Genomic DNA, 13467 nt, shown 5'->3' with positions numbered 1-13467 from the left:
TCCACTGTATAAACTATCCCTCCCTGCCTGCTTTTGCTTTCATCTCTATCTTGCACAGGGGTTTTTACCAATAAGTGTTTTCATATCTAATCCTGTCTTGGTGTTTGCTTTTCAGAGAATGAATACTGAGAAAATGTATATGAGATATGATCATTGCCTCAAAGAACTCACAGTCTCACTGGAGGAAAGAACATACATATGAAAAAATACAAATAACTTGATGCGATGATTCCTATATTTGTAGTAGAAATAAAGCATCTTGAGAATCCAGATAAGAAAGTGATTGCTCTGTCTGGAGTAGATGAATGCAAATTAAGGACAAACACAAGGAGGAGATGAATTCTAGGTTGGATCCCAAAGGAGCTATTAGGATGGCTGAGATAAGGGCAATTCAGAAAGAGAGAATAACATCAGCAAAGACACAGAGGAACGAAGTCTTTAAAGTACTTAGGAAATAATGTTACTTGTCCATTCCTGAGAAATGGTTCACTGTTACTGTACTTTAAAACACACAGACACATACACACACAGATCAGCAAAGCATACTTTGTTCAGAGCTGCCAATTTCAGGAGACCTTCTAAACTCAGTCCTCCCAAAAATAAAGGAAGCATGAACCACAGTCTGGCTCCAGTCCCCTGTTCTGTCTACATTTATTGTACAAATCATGTGCCAGGTAGATCATTAGAGGAAGAGCCGCAGATTTAAATATAGGTGTGACAAAGTTCTGTAAAACAGAAAACAACAGGAAAATAATAGGCTTTCTTTCCATTACTATTTCCTTTCCAAGAGAAAAAACATTGAGAAGGACTGGTCTAAACTGCATGAAAATGTGATCAAATTAGTGCTGATACACTCTGGAGGGAGGTAAGTTTCTGCAAATCCAGTCGTGTGGAAAAATGTGAAGGATGATGCACCCTTGAGAGATATGTCCCTGCATTTCCAGGGAAAAATGTGTAGCTTGCATATTACAGGATGTGTGCTGGGAGTAAAAATTTTCGAAATGCAGAAACACAAATGAGAAAATAATAGTTATCCATATTTCTATGGCACAGGGAAATATACACAAATATGTGTGTATCTATGTACATACGCATGCATGTATGGAGAACATGTTTAAAATGAATGGGATAACACCACATGGGATGTTTTATAAACAGACATTTTTATAAACAGTATTGGGTGCCTGGGTGGTTCAGTGGGTTAAAACCTCTGCCTTTGGCTCAGGTCATGATCTCAGGGTCCTAGGAATGAGCCTTGCATAGGCCTCTCTGCTCAGCAGGGAACTTGCTTCCCCCCTCCCTCTCTCTGCCTGCCTCTCTCCTACTTGTAATCTCTCTCTCTCTCTAACATATAAATAAAGTCTTGAAAAAAACCCAGCTTGTATCATTTAGTTCTGTACTAGGAGCTATTGCTATCTACCATAGTGAAAATTTCCCCTGCCCTGATTTCTGAGATATTTTTCTCTTCTAATTCTTGCTCCTTTCTTGCACTGACTTTTCCTCCTCTACTCTCCTCTTAAATCTTGAGGCTTTTTTGGGTCCACAGTTTTCTCTGCTCATTCAGCCTGGTCTTTCAGCATGGCAGGGTCCTCATTCCCTGGCATCCCCCGCTGACCCTCCACTGATAGCTCCCTTCATGACTGTCTTATGTTTTCTAAGTACCCACGAAACATCTTAACTTGAATAACTCACATATAACTCAAACACAATCTACCAAGAACTGAACTCAAATCTGATAAAAGCCTTTCCTTAGTTTTTAGATAGTACTGACTAAATACTGAAGCCAGAAGGTTATCATGCTTGCCTTCTCCCTCTTTTTCCCTCCCAATGATCTTTGGTTACAAAGGATGATCTTTTCTATATGCAGCTGCCTCTCCCATTATTCTGTCCTCTCTAGCACTTCTGGCATGACCTTTGTAAGGGTCCCTTATCATCTCTCACCTGTTCTGTGGCAGAAGGTCCCTAACTTGTCTCCCTCCACCACACCTACTCATACCAAATACTAAATGCAGCAGGAGGAATTAATTTACAAATAGACTATTTTTTTTCCAAGAGATTTTGCAGGGAAGAATAGAAAAGACCAAAACATTCAAAAACATCAAGAGAAGGCCAGGTTAAAGCAAAGTTTGTTTGCTTTGTAATGTGAGAAAAAAGAAAATTTAAAGATTTTATTTATTTATTTGAGAGAGAGAGCATGATGAAGTGGGGGAGGGTCAGAGGGAGAAGCAGACTCCCCGCTGAGCAGGGAGCCCAATGCGGGACTTGATTCGGGACTTGATCCTGGAACTCCAGGATCATGACCTGAGCCCAAGGCAGTCGCTTGACCAACTGAGCCACACAGGTGTCCCTGTAAAGTGAGAAAATTTAAGGAATATTGGTAGACAGCAAGGGAAGGAGCTAGTAAACCTGCAGTATAAGGGAAGGTTGACAGGGTAAGTTTCCCAAGAATGTCAGAGGGAATGAGATCCCAGAGCAATCCTCAGAACCTAAAGGAAAAGAAGTGAGAATAAGTAAAAGATCTATATTTTAGGTACACTTAAGGAGTTTGTATGCTGAATTCTCAGGTTATCTGCTAAAGGTGAAAGAAAGAAGAAAAAGTGGGACCTTTGAAAAGATTGGTAAAATCTTGTGACAACCTGATCTTAAATACTGCTGAATGGGATTGAATAGAGATAAGCAACTGTCTGTTGATATCCCCTCAGTACACCCCTGAGAGACTAAGCTCCACAAGAGCAGAAATCAGGTCTCATTCATACAACTCACACTGGGCTTAATCATTTAGAAACTCAAGTGTCAACAGAATGAATTTTATAGAAAATTCCATAAAAATATCATGAGCCAGACTCTCTGAAACTGGAAGCTTCTCGTATTACCCACTTAAAGTTCAACTTTATTAGGAAGAAACAAAGATAATTCATTTTCATTTCAGGGATTCACTAAATTCATAGTGAATCTAAAAAACAACTCTTAGAATATGTTTGTATCATTAAAAATTAAACAATTTTCCTATTCTTACTGTTGATATTATACAATCTTACAAATGATACTATAATAGTCATTATCTTTTATATTTTAATTACCCAAAACAGGAAACAGAATTAATTTTTTTTAGAAATATCATTTGAAATCTTTCTCAAAGTTATCAAAACAAATACAAGAGTCTTCTGATAAATTCTGAAAAAATATATTCTAAGTCATTTTGAAGTGCCTTACGTAAACAATTAGTTCTACCTTGACTCTGTCTGTGCGGCTGTTGAAAAGTCCGATCCGTCTAATGGTGCTGAGGATGGGATCGGTGGAGTCATCAATCATGTTGTGAGTGGTCACTGGAGGCAAAGACTGTCGCTGAAGTCATAGAGGAAAGAAAATGTCAATTGTGGGACGAATTAATAAGTGTGACTAATTTCAGCAATAGGTCATTGGCAACATGTCATCCAACCTTTATGCCCTCTATCTTTTGGAGACATTAATGATGATGACTAAGTTTTGTGCAGGTTTTAGAGGAAGGCAAAGGCTTGAAGAACTTCCTTCGGGAATTATGAACACATGATACTTCTGTTTCTTACCTGCAGCCACTACATGAGAGGCCTAGACTTCTTAACCACTCTTAAGACCTGTTTGGAATGAAGGTGTCCTGAAGTTGTGACTCAAGAGGAACCCCTTTCCTGGACCCTTCTAGCAGGCCTGTCCTCTGATGGTACCTGATGCCTCACTGTTATGACAAGATGTTGGTGAATGCCTATCTTCCATTTTTACAAAAAGTCCTCTCAGCTGAGAAACATTCATCTTTTCTTGATCATGACTCAAAATGCCATGCTTTTCAAAGATTTTTAGGGACTATTTTGTTGTCATTGCAATATACAATTGCAATTGCAAATCCAATTTCAAATGGATGTATTGGTTCCAAAGGAATTTTTAAGTGGATACAAGATAAATTCCATGAAATTTTTTAAAAGAGCACTGAAAAGCACCCAAAAAAGAAAATAAGTAAAGTTGTCATTTATAAATATAAATGCATAAGAAAGACTTTTCTAGCTCCTGGGTTTATATATCTCCCAAACTAGCCCATTCCAATAAGTTAAAATGTTGATCTAAATTGATTTTAACAATCTTGGGAGTGTGGGTCACTCTTTTCTTCATTACCTGAGTTGAGAAGATGGCTCTTTTCATAATAGTTACATCATCTCGATCCAAAATGTTGTTCATGTCAGGAATTTCTCCTCTGTGGGGCAAAATAATATTAATAAGAAAAATAAAAATAACTGGCACAAATTCAATGTCTCCATGAGTCCGATAATGCTCTAAGCACTTTAAAAATAAATATAAAGCAAACATGGTTTCCTGATGACTCTCAAAGGCATGAAGAAGTTTGATAAAAGAATAATTTTGATAGCATAGAAGAAAGTTAAAATTCCTTTTTAAATTTTTAAAATTGTAACTTCTTTTTTAAAAAGATTTTATTTATTTATTTGACAGAGATTGATAGTGAGAACAGGATCACAAGCCGGGGCGGGGGGCAGGGGTGGTGGGAGTGGGAAAGGAAAAGCAGGCAGGACTCTGGGATCATGACCTGAGCCAAGGGCCAATGCTTAAGGACTGAGCCACCCAGATATCCCCTAAAACTCATTTTTAAAACATTAATGTTGATCATCAGGAGGACACTTTCATCATATTTGGCTACTCTTGAATATGTTCACAAGTGGCCATACTTGTCCATCTATAATTTGATATTTTTACTGGTAAAAGGAAATGATGCATATTTGCCACAATCAGTCCGGAGACAACCAGCTTTCTCTTCATATTCTAATAAAATCCATATATTTTATATATATTATTATTTTATAATATATTTTGATTTAATTTAATTGTTTAGAATTTTTAATACTTTTATATATTTCATTTATTTTATTATGTATTTGAATGTTTACTATTCTTTAAGTAAATATAGGTTACTTAACATTACTTAATATAAACTTAGTATATAAATAAATATAGGTATTTAATATATAAAGTCAATATATATCTTGACTTATAAGTTTCATGAAATCTCCATCAGTTTCACATTGACATATTAACCCCTATTGAGAGTCTCATTGAATTAGAACCTAATTTGTCTATGTGATCATGTCACATTTGTACAACCTGTTTATAAGTATTTGTCAGATGATGGGTAAAACAAAACCCATTCCCATAATATAATATATATTCAAAGGCTAATAATTCTTTTATATTTGGAACAAAAGAAATACATGATAGTGTATAAGTTGTTAAATTTGAATAATGAAGCCCTAACATATTTGAAGTGTGAAGTAGTCTCAGCACCTACCTTAACAATGCATCATAGAGTTTTTTTCCAAAATTTTCCTTCACAGAATGTGCAATGTCCCTGTATGAATTGGAAGATTTATAATTTAAACATTGTTGCAATTTAAAATCTGTTTGTGTGACCATGCTGATGTTTTGTCAATGTGTCCTTTGAAATTAACAGGTTTCTTTTGTGGAACCTCTTCTACTGTTTTTCCCAGTTGCCAATTTAGCTTGAGTTCAGACCTCCAGAGTTGAAGCAGCAGAACGTCCTGAGCAGCCCACAGAGCTTAACATTTTTTTGCCTGATGATACTCAGGCCAGGATAAAGGGCAGGGTGGGGTAGTGGATGGAAGTATAGATGTAACAAGATGGCAAATTCATTGGTGATTTGTGAATGTGGGCTATGAGCATGGAGGGGGTCATTACACTAAATGTCTTTAGCTTTCATTTTTAAATTTTCACAATAAAATTAAAAATAAATTCGACCTATCTTTAAAGATTTCTACAGGGTTTTTAATCCTTCCATGGTGGCTCATTCCAATGTTTTTATAGTAACACAGTTTGATAGGTACTACATAATCTGACATAGTAGCCTATGAGAAGAGAACCAAGCAGCACTTGTGCTATAATAATCTTTTTTTTAAGATTTTTTATTTATTCATTTGTGAGAGAGAGGGAGAGCAGAAACAGAGGGGGAGGGTCAGAGGGAGAGAGAGAAGTAGACTCCCTCTGAGCAGTGACTGCCCCTCCGCCCCCACCCAACGTGGAGGGTTGATCCCAGAACCCCAAGATCATGACCTGAGCCAAAGGCAGAAGCTCAACTGACTTAGCCACCCAGGTACCCTTTGTGCTATAATAATGTTTTCTTTTAAATATTTTATTTATGTATTTGACAGAGAGAGAGAGTGAGAGAGGGAACACAAGCACAGGGAGTGGGAGAGGGAGAACCGGGCTTCCCGCAGAGCAGGGAGCCCGATGCGAGGCTTGATCCCAGGACCTTGGGACCATGAGCTGAGCCAAAGGCAGACACTTAACAACTGAGGCACCCAGGTGCCCATGTGTTATAATAATTATATCTTAAAGAAAAAAGTTTAAGGACATATATCAGAAATTACACATGTTAAAAAAATCGGTTGACACTAATTGCTTGAGAGTATTTACAAGACATGAGGTTACCATAGCTGTTTCCGTACTGCTTGGCCTTTCAGTGTTTCCACATTGAAATTATTTGTCTTGGCAGGCATGATGAAAAACACCACCACTGTGACATCACTTTTATGCATCTAGTAGGGGATTAGGAAACACGACAAGTCAACTACCAAAGGTAAAAGAAAACATCAACAGATGGACCTTAAACTTAAAAAAAAAAAAAACACTGTTTTAAATTATCTTTAAATAAAAACAATACTTATTTATGATTCACAGAGAAATTAAACCCACCTTCCTGATACTCAGAAATATTAATTTAAATATAGTTTTTAGTCATGATCTTTTGATTAACAATTTGAAAATTCATACATAAAATATTTTCCTTAAGCAGGTAAAATACATAGCAATTGCTAGTGGTATCACAGTGTTTTTCTGGGGTTAAAAAAAAGGTCAGATGAATGTGAGTTATGTTACAAAGCCAAAATTAGTTCTTTAAAATTTCAGATTGGAAAATTTATGGGGATTTAGCTTTGTTTCATTCTCTTTTTTCTAGTTTACTCACAATAATTTGCACAAATAGATTACTTACACTTTTCCTTTAAAAGTCTTTCCATAATGCTGCATTTTGTTTTTCTGGCCCTAAAGCACAGGAACAAGCATATGCCCAGCCCCTCTGGTGGCAGGCAGTGCTGGATGCTTTAAAAGCTTAACTTAACCCAAGCTTCATAATAACAACAGCTAGCATGTTCTTCATTTTACTAACTGAAAGAGTGGCGTGAGTGTTTCAATTGTCTGAGTTCCTATAACAGATTATTGACAAAGCTAAGATTCAAACTGGTGTTTTTTTATTCTATACTGTTTCCTTTTTCTCTTCCCTAGCACATCTCAGAAGGAAATGACATACCCAAACAGCTGTGAGAGTGGAAGCATAAACTCACTTAAGACAGTGCACATATGAATGTTCATGTGTTCTGGAAATGACTGTCTCCTAAGTGTGGGCACCCATACCTTGTGGCCCCCTCAGAGGTCTGACTGTCTATTAAGATAATCTGTAGAAGTCAGAGACTAGGAAACTCACTCCAGAGTAGCCAATGTGCTATGAAAGAATAAATATACTATATGAGAGAGAATGCTTTCTTTTAATTTCTTCAAGTATTGTAATGATCTTTGATATCTAGAATAGTGATTGGCCTTTGCTTCATACATAAAGATAAAGTGACTGTTTAATAAATGTATAGAAAAATTGATTAATAATATCCCTAAACATGATACATGTTTGATAATAACTTTGAGTCCATAAAGCTTGTTGAATAGATACATATCAGAAATATTATGGAATAAGATTATTCCGGCCTATTCTAGAATAATGTCTGTGGTCTTCAGTCTTATTTTACAGAGTTGGGTTTTTATTAATGTATTATTTCCTTACTAAGTGGTATCAGTAAATCTTCCAGGATACTTGATAAGATGTTTGCCCTAAAGCAAAAATAAATCTATGTCCAAGGAAAAAAATTAACTGGAGAACAGTACAAGCTCAGGAAAGTTTAGGTTGTCTTGGTATCTCAGTAGGATTGAAATTCTACGCTGGTCTCCTATAACTTACTGTTATTTATTCTATATTTTTACATGATAAGATTAGAATATAAGCCAATAACTTTAATCACTAGCTATTACATGGTACCATTTTGTATAGCTCCTTCTATTGGCACAGGTTTTATTGCTGGCTTAATTGGGAACCTATATTAAGTCCCACCTTCCTGAACAAAAATTGATGGATTCCACATGGAAGTGGGAACCTCTTTTCCCCTCCTTGTTTCCACGATGTGGGACATCTCCTGGTTTCATAGTTCAAACTCTTAATCTCAGGGAGGAAGTGTGGCTGGTGAGTAGGGAGAGGAATAGCATTTGTGTGTGTTTTCCCTGTTGTACAGAAAACAACTGCTTGGTTGCTTGCAGTGTGGTGCAGGTTCCCTGCAGGCCTTCTATGATTGGGGGAACACAGCAATGTGATGAGCTAGCCAGGTCTACCAGCAGGTTCAATATCAGGAAGCCTATGGGTGTCCTTTAACAAGCCACATCTCCCATTACAGTCTTTATTGGTTTTTAAAATGGTGAATCTTATTCTCCATTTGCTTGATTTCTTCATATTTATCTCTCAACTGGTTAACTCTTGGGACAGGAGAAGGAATGCTGTAATGTCATCTTAAAACAGAACACAATAAGCTCATGGCTCTCTTAAAAAAATACCTGATAACATAGACAGATACACGAGTGAACAAAGTGGCAATCCCAATATGTAACTTGAAAGGCTGGAGCTGTTCTTAGAAGATTGTCATTTTATGTATTCACAATCATGTATCTGTTAGAAACTTCTTCAGAAGCCAGAAAGTTCTGTTCTTCCCACAGAAGGAAGTCCTCCTGTAAAAGTGTTAGACAGTGTTCTATAGCATTCTTACCCTCAGCAGAAAATTTAGCCTGGATAAGGCTTCTAGGAAGATGTCAGCTCCTTTGTTTGAAAACTCATATCTCCCAGCAATGAAAAGGAACAAAGTCTTTTCAAGATCGAAGTCCAGATGACTAAAACAAAACAAAACAGTTTCAAATGAAATAAGGCAACAGCAACAAGATGTACAAACGAGTTCTGTTAAAGTTCAAAGGGGGCTGGGAAAGATAAACATTTACTATAACAATTTTGTTTTCTCTATGCCATAGGTTTTTTTTAAATAAAGAAGAGCATACCCATAGAAATGACCTCGAACAAAATCTTGGATCCTGGCCTTGTACATGGCATGTAGGTTTTGAAACTCATGCACTGCTGAAAATTTCTTAACATTTAAGCCATTTGGAGTAACTACGTCTGGAAAAGCAAAAAAAAAAAAAAAAAAATCATCACAGAAATCTTTTGAGAGAGGGTACCATTGTAGCAAAATAGTGTGCTTTCATATATTAAATTTAAAAATTAATTAATTAATTAACTAATTTATATGTTCCTTAACATTTCTAGTTTCTATCATACAACTAAAAATTCATAAAACATCAGAATAAGTTACTGAAATAAGAAATTAGGGGTGTGTGACCAAAATAACATTAACTAGTACAACAAAATGTCTAATTAAAAGCACAAATAAGGAGTACTATAGTTTTCATTTATTGGTGGCTTACTATTGCTCTAAATGCTCAAAATCCTTTAAAATATAACTCATCTAATCCTTGCAAGAAGCAATGGGGTAGGTGTTCTTATCTGCATTTTCAGACACCCAAACAGGCCCAGAGCTGTTAAGGAATCTGAGAACACAAATACCGGTAGGAGTAGAATCCATGCAGTCTGCCTCCACATGTTGTGTCTCTGGCCATGGTGTGCATGAAACTACCTCCTAGCATCTTGTTTAGCCAAGTGTATGGGAAATGTTCTATCTGGAAAACTGGAAAGGCAGTCCTTTATTTCTAATTCCCAGAAGATTTTACTCAAGCAGGAAGACATTTTTGGTTTTCCAGAATAATCAGCCTGTGACAAGAAAGATAGAGACTCCTCAGGGTACAAGATGGGAACTACCTACTGACTTGAATACACGGGTTGCTGCAAAAACAAATGAAATTCAAAAAAAGAAGCTATGTCAAAAAAAATTTTAACACATGGCAATGGAGATTTGAGCTAGAATTATAACTGTGCCATCATTTTGAAGGATATTTAAGAGTTAACAAGCTATCTTTTGAAATGGTTCCAGGAAACCAACCCCGGCTTCCTGGTCATAGGAATAGCAAACTGCCGATTCTTCTGATTTTTTACTAAGTAACTGGGCAAATTCTTATACTCCACAGCAGAGTCGATTTTAAGTTGCCAAAGTTTCTAGTGAAAACCCTCATGTGAATAATTCCTATAGGACAGTAGATAATCCCCTCTTACAATGTATTTCCCTTTCCATAACATTATATAGTGCTTTGTTCTAGACTCTAGTGTATTTGACAAATATTAGCTTTGTTTTTATAAAATCATATAAAGTAACTTATTTTGCTATCCACATTTTATAGGAGAAGAATCTAACCTATAGAGAGGTTAAGTTATTTGCCCAAGATCAAGTAATTACAAAGTAACAGAGGTAGGATTCAAAACCAGGGCAGCCTGGAGGCATCTGGATGGCTCAGTTGGCTAAATTTTGGACTCTTAATTTCCCTCAGGTTTAGAACTCAGGGTCATGAGATCGAGCACTGTGTCGGATTCCATGCTCAGCTCAGAGTTGATTTGAGAGTCTCTCTCTCCTTCTACTGCTCCCCACACCCCATGTACTTGCTCTCTAAAATAAATAAATAAATCTTTAAAATAAATTAAAATAAAACTAAAGCAGTCTGGCTCTGAGGTCTACACCTTTATCCACTGTGACAATCAGCTGTCTTGTCCAAAAAGATATAGAAGCCAAGAATATATATTAATATCACTTTATTATGACTTTAATTCCTCTGGAACTTTTCAAGGGTTTCACAAACGAAGGTGTATTTGGCAGCAGGAGGAAGGTTAAGATTGTGTGGACATTCGATAAAAGAGCAGCCTCAAGAGAAAGTTTTATTTTAGAATGGGGGGGGGAAGCATTTTGCAAGCACAGAAAAGATATTGTAGACAAGAAACAAGAAGGATGCAAGAAAGAAATAGCATATTGATGGAGTTAACTTCTGTAAGGGGCATGGCAGTTGAGAATCCAAGTGAACCCTGGGGAGTACTTGGAAAGACAAAAGGAGAACATGGAAACTGTATGCTGTCATTATTCAAATTTTTTGGATTCTTCTTTAAAAAAAAAAAAAAATCTAACACCTTGAAATACCTCCTCCAGACATCCAACTAGTATCTGGAAGAAAGACAAATAGAGACAAGATAACAAGGATTAAAGAAAGAGGATATATTCATTAGAACTGTTTGGTAGCAAATAATAGACCCAGTGTTCACACTGGGTAACTAGATACTAACATTGACTTACCTACAATAATGAGGAATTTGTTCATGGGATGCTCGAGTGCCTCATGGCAAAGGTTTACCTAGGCTTCCGGAATTAGTTTAAACCATTAGTTTAAATCACTGTGGAAAATCTAGAGCCCTCTCAGTCTGTTTTTGTTTTTCATTGTATTTCATTGTAGTTTAGCCTTCATTTTGTTTTCAATTTTAAAAAGATTTTATTTATTTATTTGAGAGAGAAAGAGAGTGTGTGTGTGTGTGTGCACGTGCGTGGGGGGGAGGGGCAGGGGAAGAGAGGGAGAAAGAATTTCAAGCAGACTTCCCTCTGAGCAGGGACACCCCCCCCCCCCCGGGAGATTTCACAACACTGAGATCGTGACTTGAGCTTAAATTAAGAGTAGGGAACTTAAAAAAAAAAAAAAAAAAGAGTAGGGAACTTAACTGACTGAGCCACCCAGGTGACACTAGTTTAGCCTTCTTTGCATCCCATGCAACATAAAAGAAAAATGAACACTGCTAACAACTGCAAAGCTGACACACCTATCCTTCAAGAGTGCCTCCCTTTGGACTCATCTGCTTGGACTCCCTCCTGCGGGGGCATTCTTATTTGCTGGTTTATGCTGCGTATCTACCTCTGGACCAATCATCTTTGGCCAGGTGACAGGGTCATGTTTTATGAACAGGCCTCTTGGCATTGCAACCTCTGGATGGGTCTGGGGATAGTTCCCAGAAAAGCTTTCAAGGTCTTGGGAGGGGTAAAACAATAGGTTTGTACTAAACAGGACCAATGAAGCAATGTCATAAGATGTAGGACTGGAAGAGTCTCATACAAATTTCTAAAATTTTCTGAACTTTCATTTCCTTCAAATAGAAAAGTTACCTTGCTTACACACACCAGGTCACTTGTGACAACGGTAGGGCATAGGCCCACTTCTAGGATAGCCCATTTATTCAACAAGCACAGATTGAATACTACTACTGTGTTCTGGATATAGCTTAGAATTGGTGTTACTATAGAACTACTGACATTGACAATTAAAACGTGTAAAGATTCGGGTAGTAATAGTGAATGCAATTTTTCCTCTATTATTTTATGCTTTTTATTTGTTTGTTTCAAACAAGACTTTTAGACTCCAATGCCATTTAGGACTGAAAGACAGGTGAGAAACTCAGAGATAATTACCAGGCTTCCTCTTCAGCATATGTTCAGCTTCTATTGCTGTTATTTCCGATACCGTGGTGAACACATGAGCACAATGGACAGAGGCCCGCTCCATGCAATACCGGTGGTAAATCTGCCTTTCCCCAGCCTCTTTGTCTATGTTAAACTGTGAAAGAAAGAAAGAAGAAAAGAAAAAGAAAAAGCACATATACATTTTCTCATACAATTGACCCTTGACCAACACAGGGTTAGGGACACTAACCTGTGTAGTCAGAAATCTGCATTTAACTTTTGACTCCCCCAACACTTAACTACTAATCGTCTACTGTTGACCAGAAGGCTTACCAATGACAAAAAGAGTTGATTGACACATATTTTATATGTTACATGTATTATATACTATATTTTTATAATAAAGTAAGCTAGAAAAAAGAAATTGCCAGTAAGAAATTCATAAGGAAGAGAAAATATTTACTGGACTGTACAATATTTATTTAAAAAAAAAATCCAGGTACAAGTGGACCCACGCAGTTCAAACCCGTGTTGTTCAAGGATCAACTGTACTGATCCTTCTATATAAGCAAAACAAAATCATATATTGTTTTTTCTCAATGCTATGTAAAGTCTTAGGACCACAATAAAGTAATGATAACTTTTTATTAAACCTATTACTAAAATGCACAGCCACTCATGCTTTAAAAAGTATTGTTCAGGGACACCTGGGTGGCTCAGTTGGTCAAGCACCTGCTTTTAGCTTAGGTCATGATCCCAGGGTTTTGGGATCGAGTCCCACATCGTGCTCCCTGCTCAACAGGGAACCTGCTTCTCCCTTTGCCTGCTGCTCCCTTTCTTGTACACCCACTATCTCTCTCCCACTCTCTCTGGCAGATAAACAAGATCTTTAAAA

The 13467-nt window shown here is 37.0% G+C and overlaps 1 protein-coding gene across 1 annotated transcript in view; it reads right to left on the bottom strand.

The window, feature by feature from the left end:
• Positions 1-13467, bottom strand: part of GYS2 (glycogen synthase 2) — a 51916-nt gene that overhangs the window by 16141 nt on the left and 22308 nt on the right. Inside the window, exons 5-11 of the mRNA XM_032347710.1 lie at positions 12582-12726; positions 9196-9313; positions 8913-9033; positions 6484-6590; positions 5327-5386; positions 4144-4222; positions 3232-3345 (exon numbers count right to left, since the gene is read on the bottom strand). Of these exons, the coding sequence (XP_032203601.1) occupies positions 3232-3345; positions 4144-4222; positions 5327-5386; positions 6484-6590; positions 8913-9033; positions 9196-9313; positions 12582-12726 (744 nt within the window). The remainder of the gene's footprint in view (positions 1-3231; positions 3346-4143; positions 4223-5326; positions 5387-6483; positions 6591-8912; positions 9034-9195; positions 9314-12581; positions 12727-13467) is intronic.

This window comes from Mustela erminea, chromosome 6 (assembly GCF_009829155.1).
Source record: "Mustela erminea isolate mMusErm1 chromosome 6, mMusErm1.Pri, whole genome shotgun sequence".
Classification (NCBI taxonomy): domain Eukaryota; kingdom Metazoa; phylum Chordata; class Mammalia; order Carnivora; family Mustelidae; genus Mustela; species Mustela erminea.
The sequence above is the reverse complement of the archived record's forward strand: the minus strand, read 5'-3'. Positions and strand labels throughout refer to the sequence as shown.